Source organism: Acomys minous (genome assembly GCF_964271855.1).
Source record: "Acomys minous genome assembly, chromosome: 11".
In the NCBI taxonomy this organism is placed as follows: Eukaryota; Metazoa; Chordata; class Mammalia; order Rodentia; family Muridae; genus Acomys; species Acomys minous.
Window position 1 is genome coordinate 55,362,730 of NC_140492.1, and position 14,269 is coordinate 55,376,998.

Consider the following 14,269-nt stretch of genomic DNA (forward strand, 5'->3'; position numbering starts at 1 on the left):
ATGGTTTCTTCAGACAACTCTTAGATCAGATAAGAGGTTTTGGTATGTGAAAAATGTCTTACTAAAAGTACCTTTAGTGTAAAAATAAAGAGGCCTCTGCAAGGAGGTTGGTTCTGGAGTTTAGTCCGTCCGAACTGTTCCACCCTGCTGTCAAGAAGCCTACTGTGTCTCTTTGTCGTCCAGACGAGGAAATTTCACCTTATGTGGTCTCTGCTTTTTTTCTTTTTTCCTGTACATCTACTGATTTCACAGCGTTGCTTGATTTGGCTTTCTTAGTTTCCTTTTAACGTCGTCTCATGTGGACACTCGAGGCACTGAATTGTTTTGTTTTGTTTTGTTTCTTAATTCAAGATTTAGACCCAACTCAAATACTCTACAAAGTGAGTTAAGGGTTAAAACCTCAAGTCTAAGAAAAGAGGAACAACTCTTAAGAAGAAAAAGTCTACTTGGGCACACAGTCATTGCCGAGGAAGACAGGGGAACGAGCAGATGCGTAAGGGTGGCTCCTTGCGGGAAGCACAGGCTTGAACGACCAGACTCGCGGTGGAACTTGTTCTAGGACTTTCAGAAGCACCCAAGATGGACCCCAGACGGTGAGCGATGGCTTCTGCTCTTTGCAGTGTGGCTTATGGGCTGCAGCCTCAGTGGAGGCTGAGACTGGCGACTGTGCTCTCATTTCTGTCCTTCGGGTGAGCTGCACAGAAGGCTTTTGTGCAACGTCTCTAGTTAATTGACCCTAAAACGAGAGAGAGAGCCCGGAAAAGGGAGAGTGCTATTTGTATCCACAGCGGGAAGCTTTTCTTTTTTTTCTTTTTCCTACAATGGCTATTATTTATTTTATTTTATTATTTTATTTATTGTTCCTTTCTCATGAGGGTAAGACTTATCTGATGAGCCAAAGGCAGTTGGGTTGCAGATATTGAATACCTACTGTCATTGATTTTAAGTCTGGAATTTTTTATTTTAAATGTCTGTATAAATATGAGAAACAAGAAGAGGCACTTATTTTTTTGGTACGTCAGAGTTAATTTGGTCCAAAGGTGAAGAAATCAAATAGAGAGCAGGCAAAAGAAGCGAGGCCAAAGAAAATGCAGAGAAGGGGCCCGGCCAGTTCTTTGAATGCAAGGGTTCCACATGCAGGGACTCCGAATGTGAGCATCTTTCCATTTAAGACAGAAGTGCGGCTGGCCTACAGATGTGCCTGAACCTGAACAGGCACTGTTGTCATTCATTTACATTGTGTCGGCATCATATGTAATCTAGGGATAACTTAAAGTACGTGGGAGTATGCAAATTACTACCCCACTTTATATTGGGAACTTTGGCACCCGAGATTCTGGTATTTGTGTAGATTCTCAGGGGTGACTGTGTGTAAGGCAAAAGAAAAGAAAGGAAAAAAACACAAGCTAAGACACAAACAGGCATTGGGAGTAATTCAGTTACCCGGTGTCTGTGGGATGCCTGGCGCGCTGTGCACTTCACTAACGCCATCTCATTAGTGTTACACTTCGCAGTGGTGTCCAGACAGACAGTATCATTGTGTTAATTAACAGCTGAGCTGAGAGAAAGTGGATGCCACTCAAGGCTACAGGGCTCCTGAGGATAGAAGTAAAATCCTTCTTGCCTAATCTGCTGTGGCAGGTCCCCAGGGCCCAGGCTTCCTAGAGACAGCCATGCCTTTCTTTCTTTCTTTCTTTCTTTCTTTCTTTCTTTCTTTCTTTTTTAAGATTTATTTAATTATTATTTATACATATTCTGCCTGCATGTGAGCCAGCAGGCCAGAAAAGGGCACCAGATCTCATTGTAGATGGTTGTGAGCCACCATGTGGTTGCTGAGAATTGAACTCAGGACCTTTGGAAAAACAGACAGTGCTCTTAACCTCTGAGCCATCTCTCCAGCCCGGCCTACCCTTCTTTTGCTTGGGTGGCTGGAGGCAGCATCATTCATTAACCTGTGTTACGTCACTGCATGTGAGATGCCCTCACGTACCCAGCACTCACTGGTTTGAGAAAGGCCCCTGCTGCTTTCATATCAGAAGATCAGAGATTAATTCCCAAGGAAAAAGTTCTTTCCTCTCTGGAGTACTTTTAAATTTTCATATCTATGTGGGGAAAAAAATTCAGGATTTAGAGTCATAATGGAGCTGTAGAAGCGATGCTACTGCTCTGGGCTGGCATTGCTTGCGGATGTCTATAGGGTCACAGGCCTATGTGACCTTATAGGCCTGTGCATGCTGCGGGGAGAGTGGGTGCAGCCAGAGAAACCAAGAAAGAACATCTGAGAGATGGGACAGAAACTAAGGACCTAAGGTACTTGGTTCTTGTCTAAGATGGTCTCTGTCTCAGTGTTGTCTGCCCAGTTATGAACAATAAATAGCAATAAACAATGTCGCACCTTAGCATAAATAAACGTGATGCCAATCATAAGGGTAAATTATCATTTCTCTTGGTCAAAGTAGCAAATGTTAACTTCAAAACAAACAAACAAACAAAACAACAACAACAAAAACCAGGCAAGAATTTCCCATGCTACTAAGGAGACAGGGAAGTATACTTACATACCCCTGATGGCTACGCACTCCTTCTGGGTGACAGTCTGCTGAAGTATACTAGCTATCTTTAAAGTTCACGCTGCTGAACAGAAACAGTTCATCTTTTAGTACAAAAGTATGTATTAGTAAGGGTTTGATGGTGGAAATATTTTTCTTGCCATTATTTTTTATATACCGAGGAAAATCTTAGACACAATTGTTTAAAAATAGATGACTGGTTACTTATGAAACACCCATAATGGAATATCATGAAATTGTTTTTATTTTTTAAACCCTCTATCAAAGAGCAATCTCTACTGTGCTTAGCTTATGGGAAAAAGAGGACACGTGGTGTCCTTTGTAAACGATGATGCGTATGTGCACACTAGTCACCAGGGGCGTGCGTGAGTGGTTTTACTTTTCATTGTGTGCGTTTGAGCTTTGAAACATGTCTGTGGGAAGAAACTTAGAAGTTGATCTTTAAAAAGGAAACCAGTATCTACACTGACTTTCCTGTGTCTGTTTGTGATCGCTCACATTTTGTAGGACTCCACCGCCAGGGATTACAGCCTTTTGTTACAAATTATGCTTTTTTGGTTTTGGTGGTTGCTGTATATTTGAATACCAGACCCCGACATAAACACGTTTTTCTAGCTGTGAATCTTGGGCAAGCTTCTGAAACATTCTAGTCATCAGTGTCCTGCCTGTCAAACGTGGCTGGCAGCAAAGCCATATGTGGTTGTGAGGTTTTAACGTGATAATCTCTAGTAAGTGCTGAAAATTTTAGCGAGAACTTAATTACAATTATTGATCATTTTTATTAATACGGTTATGGTTAAGAAACAGAGGGGAAATTATTTAATCAAAGATTAAATAACTATTCCAGGAAGCTTGATTTCCCGTGTCCTGTCATCTCCCCCACAGAACTGTGCAGTGTGCTTGGCGCTAGGGTGGACGGTCCCAGGCTAACTTCCTAGAGGGCTGACCTGAAGCAAGCTGGGCCCAAGGGCAAGGGCGGCAGCCTTCATTGAGTGGTGGAGTCCAGTGGGAAGCTAAACACGGGGGGGGGGGGGGGGGGGAATGATGAAACGAAGACAACTGAGGACCAAATCAGGTGCAAGGACAAAGTGTGAGCAAAGGAGTAATGGGAGACAGGAAGTGACGTAAAGGCTGGTTAGTCTGAAGTAGGAGAGGGGAGGACTGAACCCTGGAACCCACGGGATCTTTCTCTCTCTCTCTCTCTCTCTCTCTCTCTCTCTCTCTCTCTCTCTCTCTGTGTGTGTGTGTGTGTGTGTGTGTGTGTGTGTGTGTGTGTGTGTATGTTCTGAGACAGAGTTTCTCTCCATAGCCCCTCCTGTGCTGAAACTGATTGTGTAGACCAGGCTGGCCTCGAACTTGCCGAGATCCACCTCCTGAAGGCTGGGATTAAAGATGTGCACCACCATGTTTTTGGTTTTGGTTTTTTACATGTGTGGAAGCTGGAGAAGGGAGAAGATGGAAGTGTGTGGTGTCATCCTTCGTAATGGAGGACACAGGAACTGGAGTTGAGCTTGGGGCAGATGGAGGTGGGGGGGGGCGGGGCAAGCGGTGAGTTCATTTGCTCCCAGGGAATGTAAGCCTTAGATGAAAATGCCTAAGCAGACAGAAGCTATGCCAGGGCCAAGCTCAAGAGAGGCTTGGAGCAGGGTGGACACTGACAGCCCTCAGCATATGTATAGCTTCTGGTGGAAATCCTCCTGGGTGAGTTCTCAGAGTGGACTAAGAAGTCCCGGATGGAACCTGGAAAACCTCAGTGGGGAAGAGGATGAGGAAGAACAGTCTAGAATGAACAAGAAAGACAGGCTGGAGAGCTGGAACAAGCCAGGACAGAAGCGGTATCACGGAAACCAAAATGTTAAGAAAAACATGGAGGGAGAAAGCGTATTAGCCAAAATGCTGCATCGAGACACATGCACATGAGATGTAATGGGAAAGGTGACCCCAGCGGCTGCGTCACGGGCCCTTCTCCCATCTCCCAAATTTTATGCTGAAATCTAACCCGTCCCTATGTCAGAATGTGACCGTATTTGGAGACAGGGCTTTTTACAGAGAGAAGATAAAACAAGGTCATTAAAGTGTGTCTTAATCTAAGCTTGTAAATGAGATAAGGAAACTTGGGTGGAAAAACATACATGGTGGTTGTGGTTGGGGCATCCAGGAGTCAAGGAGAGAGGCTGGGAGCAGAGTCCTCCCTGACAGTCCTCAGGAGCTAACACAGTCGATAACCTTCATTTGGTACCCTTGGCTTCTAGAAAGGAAAGAAAGGAAAAAAAAAAACTGTATTGTTTCTCCATTTGGTCTTTGGTACTCTGTTACCAGAGAAACCGAGAAAGCACATCTGAGAGATGGGACAGAAACTAAGAAGGGATTAGGTCGTCTAGGAGAACAAAAACATTTCACAAAGGAGAAAGTAGTCATGGTGTCAGATTCTACAGAAAGGTGAAGTGGGATGACCAGGGCGTATCCAGAGAGTCATGGTGGCCTCTCCAACGCTCTCAGCTGGACAGAGGGGGCTGGCTTCAGAAAGCCGAGACCAGGGAGGCAGCCCAGAGGAGAAAGTGTGATGCCAAATAACACCTGACCCCTGCACAAACTTTAAAGTGACACAGAGTCAGGAGCTCGAGAGATGGCTCAGCTGTAAAGTGCACATACTTGCAAAGGACCTTCTCAGCACCCACGCCGGACAGCTTACAACCACAGTCACTCCAGCTCCAGGGGAAGCTGATACCTCTGGCCTCTGAGTACACATGTATACATCGCTACACACACACACACACACACACACACACACACACACACACACACACATCTTCATAGAAATGACACAACGTCAACTCCGTTGGACCTGGCGTGCCCTCTTCCAGGGTTTGCAAGCTAAGCAAAGAGAGAAGTCGATATTTCTTTTCCAACCAAAGCTGGTTTGAAAGGGATTTCAGAAACAACGTGCAGCTACCATTTCATGTATTTTGTACCAGGACAGATTCCGGTCTGCATTGTGGAGTAAGGAAATCTGCTTATTTGAGTGTTTCAGTGGCCAAACGGGCCTAACTGGAATCTCAGGTTTATAGTTTATGTCAATAAGAGGCAGAGAAAACACGGTAGAGCTGGAAGGCAGAAGTATGAAAGCGTTTGCTTGAAAAGCTACAATCAAAAAGAATCCATGGCCAGGCGTGGTGGCCTACACTTTTAACCTCAGCACTTGGAAGGCAGAGGCAGGAGGATCTCTGTAAACTGCTGGACACTCATGAGTATGTTGGTGAGTTCTAGGCCAATCAGGGCTACATAGTGAGACCATTTCAAAGAAAGTCCAGATTTGGGGATGGAGAGGTGCCTTCGGGGTCAAATATACTTGATGCACTTCCAGAGGAACTGAGTTCGGTTCCCAGCCCCTACGTCAGACAGCTCATGACCACCTGTCACTACAGCTTTATAACACTATAACACACTTTTCTGTCCTCCTTAAAAGTATTTACACACACTTGATGATAGGTAATATACATACATGCACACATAAATAAAATAAAATAAAATAAAATGTTTTAAAGGGGAAGAGCCTTACTCTAGGAATACATAATATAAGCAACCCAATTATCACAGGCCCATACTACTCAGAGTCAAAATTATCAGATTTAATGAGAGCAAAGATCTAATAAAAGCAAACATGAGCAAACATTTAGCTATGTGAGCTAGTTAGTAAATGACAGTGTGACACTGGTAATGTTGGGGAAACCTAAAATACTTAACTAACCAGAAGGTAAACCTAGTTTGTCACCCCTGTCTTAGGGGCTGGACTCCAGGCCTGTGCCACTGTGCCTAGCTCTACTCACTCATTAAAACAAAGAAACACAAATGAAAAGAAGTTCATCTCAGGGGCTGGAGAGATGGCTCAGTGGTTAAGAGCACTGACTACTCTTCCAGAGAGGTCCTGAGTTCAATTCCCAGCAACGACATGGTGGCTCACAACCATTTATAATGAGAGCTGGCTCCCTCTTCTGGCATGCATGTGTACATGTAGACAGAACACTGTATACATAATAAATAATCTTACACACAAAAAAAGACGTTCATCTTGCCAAATAGTAAATAAATAGCAACCAAACACTGTGAACAGATTTTCATTTGTCAAGCAGAACAAGCAACCCAACAAGAAATAGCCAAAACCTGTCAAAGGAGATTTCACCAAAGAAGGGTATAAATAACAAATTACCACATTGCGGGATGGTCAGCATCATTAACTGTTATCGAAACAAAATGAACTATTACCACATCCTTATCAGTATATTTAAAAAATAATAATGTTCCCACCAGTGCTGGTAGAATGCAGAGAAACAGGATCAATCTGTTTTGGGAAGTGTTAAATTGATACAGGCCCTCTGGAAAAATCTTTGGTGGTTTCTTACAAACATAAACATGCTCTTACCATATCACCATGTGACTGCAATAATTGCCATTTACCCCAGAGCAATGAAAAGCCATGCTCAGGCAAAACTAGATAAATATTTACACCAGCTTTATTTGTAATAACCAAATACCAAAAAAGGACCCTCAGTGTGAGTAGTTAAACGAGCTTTAGTACATGCACATCACGGAATAATACTCAGCAGTGAGAAGGGACAAGCTATTTATACACACAAAAACTCCAAGGAATCTCTGAGGAATTGCCCTAAGTGAAATGCCAGTCCCCGAAAGTTGCAAGCTGCCTGTTCCATTTACCTGCCATGGTAACAGAGACAGAGATCAGATTGATGGTTGCCATGGTTATGGTGATGTGGAAAACAGAAGTTGGGGGGGGGGAGCTCCTGGGACAGACATACAGTTATCAACATTCATCCTGGGTTACTCGAAGGGGTTGCATACTTCTGTAGCTATTAAATCATCATCATCATCATCATCATCATCATCATCATCATCATCATCATTATTTTTAATTGTGTGCTTGCGTGTGTCTGTGTGTGAGTATGTGGACATAAATGCAGGTGCTAAGGAGACCAGAAGACCAAGTTGGATTCCTTGGAGCTAGAGTTACTAGAATTACAGGCAGTTATGAGCCTCTTGACATGGCTGGCGGGATCCTCATCCAAATCCCTTGCAGGAGCCATAGACACACCGAGCACTGAGTTAGCTCTTCACCTCCTTGCTCTCCATCTTGGTGATGGCACTCACTACATGAGCCTGCAGATGTGATAGAATTGATGCAACTCCACACAGAGAGAGGTGAGTACCTGACACACTGGTGGAATTAGAATAGACTTGGTGGCGTGTTCGTTGCGGAGTTCCTGGCTTTAACATACTAAAACAGTTATGCAAGACACTACCACCAGAGGAAACTGGTGGAAGAGTATTCAGAATATCCTCATACATCTTTTTTTCTACCTTGCTAAGTATTGAACACATGACAATCCAACTCCTTCCCATGAGATTTCCATTTATTGAATTATCGACTTGGGGAGTTTGCAAGAGTCTGGATGCAAATGAGCATGCACTAGCAGTGCCAAACTATGCTGCTGCTGGTTGTGTACTATTAAGTGGCATCTTCCCCATGAAGAAGGAGATGCGTGTCAACGTAGCTACAACGTCTCCAGTACTCACTCACACCAGAAGGCGCCTGTCCGGGCCACCGCCTGCTTCTCTTGTTCTTAGTGGCTTTCAAAAATTCACTACACCTGTGGTAGTTTGAATACGAATGGCCCCCATGAGCTCATAGAATTTGAGTGCTTAGGAGTGGAACTGTTTGAAGGGATTAGCAGGACTAGGAGATGTGGCCTTGTTGAAGTGTGTCACTGGTGGGGAGGGGGCGGGGATTTGAGGTTTCAAAAGCCCACACCAGGCCCAGTTCTGCTCTCGCTGCCTGTGGGTCAAGACATAGCTGTCATAGCTACTGCTTCAGGACTTATGCCTCCCAGCCACCATGCCCCCTGCTGCCACGCCTGCCAGCCACTATGCCCCCTGCTGCCATACCTGCCAGCCACCATGCCCCCTGCTGCCATGCCTGCCAGCCACCATGCCCCCTGCTGCCACGCCTGCCAGCCACCATGCCCCCTGCTGCCATGCCTGCCAGCCACCATGCCCCCTGCTGCCACGCCTGCCAGCCACCATGCCCCCTGCTGCCACGCCTGCCAGCCACCATGCCCCCTGCTGCCACGCCTGCCAGCCACCATGCCCCCTGCTGCCATACCTGCCAGCCACCATGCCCCCTGCTGCCACGCCTGCCAGCCACCATGCCCCCTGCTGCCACGCCTGCCAGCCACCATGCCCCCTGCTGCCACGCCTGCCAGCCACCATGCCCCCTGCTGCCACGCCTGCCAGCCACCATGCCCCCTGCTGCCACGCCTGCCAGCCACCATGCCCCCTGCTGCCATGCCTGCCAGCCACCATGCCCCCTGCTGCCACGCCTGCCAGCCACCATGCCCCCTGCTGCCATGCCTGCCAGCCACCATGCCCCCTGCTGCCACGCCTGCCAGCCACCATGCCCCCTGCTGCCACGCCTGCCAGCCACCATGCCCCCTGCTGCCACGCCTGCCAGCCACCATGCCCCCTACTGCCATGCTGATAATGGGCTAAACCTCTGAAACTGTAAGTGAGCTCCCAATTAAATGTTTTCTTTTATAGGATTTGCCTTGGGTATGGTGTCTCTTCACAGCAATAGAACAGTGACTAAGACACAGCCCTTTGGTTCCAGGCACTTTGGTATACACTGAAAAGACACCACAGATGAACAAATATGCTTCTTTCCTCAAGGGGCTCTTTAGTGGTAAATAGATCAAACCCAATGCTCTTTTTAGAAAAGTGATCTGTGCAGGTTTCCTCAGGAGTGTGAATGTGGCTGCTTGCATTGGTCCGTGGGCAGTATCATGTCTGAGATAAATGTTGGGGTTGAACTCAGCTGAGCTGATGTCAAACAGACACACACTGTCTTCTACATAAATCCTAGCTGGCATCACCTTGAAGAGGCACCCAACTTCCTGAACCTTGGGATCCTCCTCTGTAAAATGAGGCTCGTAGTACTTATGATACCACAAGGGCTGTGGAGAATTTATAATGCTGTTTGGAAATGTCTTAGGAAACATAGCCTTTAACATCCCTTTGTCTGCATTTTAAATTTAAATTATTCATTTAACATAAGAAAATTAAGTTTCCTTTAGCTCTATTCCTCTTCTTAAAAAACAAAACAAAACAGATTAACATATTTATTAACAATTCTTCCATTGAGTAGTTAGGATTATGTCTGGATCTAATGGTCCAAATGAGCCCAGGAGAGGAAGGCTGTTGTTACACAGAGAAACTGTGTCTCCTAGAGAGGGGGAAAAAAAAAAGCCCTGGCTGCTGTTCCACAGGCCCTCTCTGAACTCAATACCTTGCACCCACATGGTGTAGCTCCAGTTCCAGGGGGATCCATCAGCCTTCTCTGGCCTCCACAGGCACCAGGCCACCGTGATACATAAATACACATGCAGGCAAAACATCCATACACACAGCAGACGAAATCGAATAAAACAAGAAAAGGTACGTAACACCACCAGGATGAACTCAGAAGTAAGAGGCAAACATCAAGTGATGCCCAAGATCTTTTCCCAGGGATAGAAATCACCTGCACCAGGGCACCCAAACGAGCTGAAACCAGCGGGCCAGTGCAGGGCGCCAGGTGCAGAGCCTCAGGTGCAGCAGCAACAGCTCTATTCTTCTTAATTAAAATTATTTTTATCTTTATTTTACACATATGAGTGTTCTCCCTGTGTGTATGTCTATGCACAGGCTTGTCCAGAGCCTGCAGAAATCAGAAGGTGTCAGATGCCCTGGAACTGGTGTTACAAACAGTTGTGAGATGCCATGAGGGTGCTGGGAACTGAACCCAGGCCCTTTGCTAGAGCAGCAAGTGCTCTTAAGCATGTTGCTATCTCTCCAGCTTCCCTTTTATTTTTACATATGTGCGTGTGCGTGTGCGTGTGCGTGTGTGTGTGTGTGTGTGCTGGACTCTGAGAAAGCCAGAAGGCATGTTGGTCCTCTAGAAAAGCAACAAGAGCTTTAACGGCTAATCCATCTCCATGGCACCTAGCTCTATCTTTTCTGGTGAGTTCCAGGAAATGGAATCTTACCTAGAACCTAGAAGTTGAGGTGGCTGACCTCCTAATTATGGCCATGAGGGCCAGCCTAAAACATTGCAACAAAATCCTGCCCCGTAACTGGTAACTCTGTAGGTATCTTCAAGACTTGCTTTTATGACAACCTGCTTTTAAGCCTTTGGACTTAAGTATTTACATCCACTTCTAAGTCCTTTGTGTGGTATTTTAGGATTTAACCTAAGGCTTTGTGCTTGCTGAGTCATCGCTCTGCAGCTGGGCTATCATCTCTAGCCCCTTTTATAAATGTTGAGACAGGGTCCTCTAAGTTGCCAGGCTGGCCTCTAACTCACTAGTAACCCAGGCAAGTCGGGAACTTGTAGCCTTCCTGCCTTAGGACTTCAGGCCTCTGAGATTGCAGGCTTACAGGTGTGTGTCACTGGCCTCGGCTCCCTACCTCTACCTGGTAATGACTTCTTTTGAGTGTTAGTTTCTATGAATGACTACTCATATTTGATCTTCTAATTCTAGAAGATACTTGAATAGCCGTTTTATTTACTATAGAAATCCTTACATAGCTTGCTATAATTTCACATCCATGGAAGCTCATTAAATAATGAGAAACACAGAAACAGATTTATGCACAGAAATGCATATCACATCATTGTTAAATATGATCAACCTAAGTGGGTAATAATGCTTAATAGTCAATGGATGCATCAGTAAAGTAGTCATGAAGTGGAAAGCAACATTTTAATGACAGAAGATGACACAAGACCATGTGGTTATAAAGGAAATAATGCACAGACAGAAGAAGCAAGCACGTCACAACTCAGTGGCTCCTTCTAGATTGTGCAATTATGGGGGGGGAAGGGTTCTTTGATAGCACCTGCCAAATCCACAGTAAACTCGCATCATCCTACTAAACCCAATGCAGTGACGTGTAAAGCAGTCTTGAGGTCAGACTAGAGTGTTGACCCACCCAGTAAGAGCACTTGCTGCTTGTCCACAGGACCTGGATTCGACTCCCAGCACTCGTGGGTGGCTCCCGGCCATCTATAACTGCAGTTCTAGGAGGTCAGGTGGCCTCTTCTGACCTCCTCACCCACCAGGCACACACAGTACACAGACATCCATGGGGACCAAGCACCCAAACATATAAAATGAACTAAAAACTAAATATAAAGTGCCCTTGTGGTGAAGTTGAGCTTCTAAACAGGACCGGCAGTCAGAGACCCTGAGATGCTGCCGGTGAGTGCTAAGGGTCTGAGGTTTCTGTCTGGGCCATGAGGTGTGTATAGTGGGGCCTGCACTGCACCTGCCAGTCGGCCTCTCTCCAGACTCTTCTCTGCACTGCCGTCCTGTGTGTAAGTACGAGGCAGGACAGCCTGGTCTCCTTCTGCAGGAGTCAGAAAGGCAAACTTTGTAAGCATTTGATGAAATGCCTTGATTTTATGCCTCAGTGTCTGGGAGGGTGTTCTTTGCCCTTCCATACCAGTTTTACCTTGACCTCTTGACCTCCATTAGGTCACAGAGATTTGGAGGCAAATGAAGCAAGCGTGAGTAGAATGGTGGGGGCCAGGCTGTGGGGAGCTAGAACCAGAAAGGAGGAGGTTGCGACTAGTTGCTTATTAATTCACTCAGTGATGATGGAGACGTGAGAGTGAGGCAGATTGGGATTCTGTGTAGAAGCTACGGCCACCATAGGGATGGCAAATCTCCGTAGCCGGAATCTCTTACTCGTTGGCATGAGCCATGTTACCTGATATTATATCATGTTATCTTATTTAAGCTTCATAAATGGTCTTAGTCTCAATTCTTCACAGATAAAAATTGAGTCTTGAACATCACAAAGTGAGTATTGAGGCAGCCTGACTCTAGACCTTAGCACTGAACAACTGTCTACCTATATGTTATGGAAGGGGTGTGTGTGTGTGTGTGTGTGTGTGTGTGTGTGTGTGTGTGTGTGTGTATACGTGTGTATGTGTGTATGTCAGCATGCACATGTGTGTCTGTGTGTGTGAGTGTCTGTGTATGTCTCTGTGTGTATGTGTGTTTATTTGTTTGATGAGGGGCTACTTTTTGCAGCAAAAAAAAAAAAAAAAAGATTGGGGTTATGTGTAGAGAGTTGAACTCAGGGCTCAGGAAATGGCTGAATGGGTAAATTTTCTGCTGTATGAGCCTGAGGACCTGGACTCAGTCCCCAGTGACCCTGTAAAGGGTCGTGATACACACTCGTAATCCTAGAGCCTTGGCGCTAACTACAAGTGGATCCTAGGGGCTCCATAGACATCAGTCTAATGGTGACAGTAACCCAGGTTCAGTAGGAGACCCTGTCTCAAAAACTTATGTGGAAAACAATTGAAAAATACACCCAAGACTGACCTCTGGCTTCCATGTGAACTCACATACATGTACACACAAATACAAGTGCTCACGTACACAGGCACACATACCCACACCATAGAGAAAGTGGTGCAAAGCATGCTCTGGTGACCAGGCGATAAAGACAGGAGCCAGGAGAGAGCCAGTAGCCTTGGACAGGAACAAAAATTAGAGAAAAATTTTGGAAATTAAAGGCCGTAAATGGTTCCTATAACGAACAAATCAAACAAGAGCTTCACCAAAAGTAATTGCGGATGTGTTTGTGTGTGTGCGCACGCACACGTAATCTGGAGAATCTGCATAAATGCAAATCTCACTTTTCTCTGAAGAATTAGGGCATCTGTAGCAGGAGGCCACATTCTCCATGGAAAACCTGGCCAGTCAGCTGAGGCCACTCACCCTCAGTGGAGACCTGGCTCCTTCTCCCACCTGTCTGCCTTCCCTTCTCCAACTTTCCAGACCTGGGTGGAAAGCCTTTGTGTGGAAAGCAGGAGTGACCACTAGCCCGGGCACAGCAAGCACCATCAGAGACAGCCACATGCAAGCAAGGATCCTGTCTTCCCAGCTCCTCAAGGAGGCCAGGGCCTCCTCATCAGAGGCCTGTGCCCTGGAAGGAGGAGAGGGTGGAAGGAAGTGACTTGAGGGTGGACAGGAACTAGTGGAGGAGGTGAGAATTTGAAACAAATGGAGAAATCAGAAATGTGAGCGTGCTCGTCCACTGGCCGATCCCTGGCTCCGTTTCCAGAATTCTCTAGCTTAAATGTTCATGACCATCAGGGACATTGGAGGGGATTGAGGGGGGATGGTCAGAGAAGAGGGGTGGGGTGGGCTGGTGACCAAAATCCAGCCTTTTAAATGTTTATAAATGTATTTGTACAAGAGCTTACACCATGGTCTCTTTACTTATTTAACTGGGTAATTTTGGAGAGTCTTACTCAGTCCTAGGGGGCCTAAGAAAAAAATATTTCCACAGATTAAGGGAACTCCACATGGGTTGTTAATGTCTCTGAGCTGTAGGGTTTGGGTTTTGGTTTTGCTTTTTGTCTGTTAGAACGTTGAAGGGTTCCGAACTTTGAGGGGATAAAGCGTGAGCCAGTCAAAGGAGGAATATCAAGTGTGGGAAGGGTGGGACGGAGCACTTTGCTTCTGCCATGGCCAGGGTCCACATTGAGAACTTTCCATGGTTGCCAGCCCAAATCCTGGCAGTGGCCAAATGGCTTAGATCTTTTTCATCAAAGGAAACGAATGAGAAAACTG

The 14,269-nt window shown here is 45.9% G+C and overlaps 1 protein-coding gene across 4 annotated transcripts in view; it reads left to right on the forward strand.

Moving 5' to 3' along the window:
- The first annotated feature begins 438 nt into the window (after positions 1-438).
- CD86 (CD86 molecule) overlaps positions 439-14,269 on the forward strand; it is a 65,484-nt gene continuing 51,653 nt past the window's right edge. For 2 of the 4 annotated variants that reach the window (XM_084800503.1, XM_084800501.1), the window contains exon 1: positions 441-593. Coding sequence is in view for 1 of the 4 variants with exons in the window: in XM_084800504.1 (XP_084656630.1) it covers positions 580-593 (14 nt within the window). In the remaining 3 variants the exon portion in view is untranslated. Of the gene's footprint in view, positions 594-7,651; positions 7,785-14,269 lie in introns of those variants that run through there. The other 2 variants (XM_084800504.1, XM_084800502.1) reach the window with 2 other exon arrangements.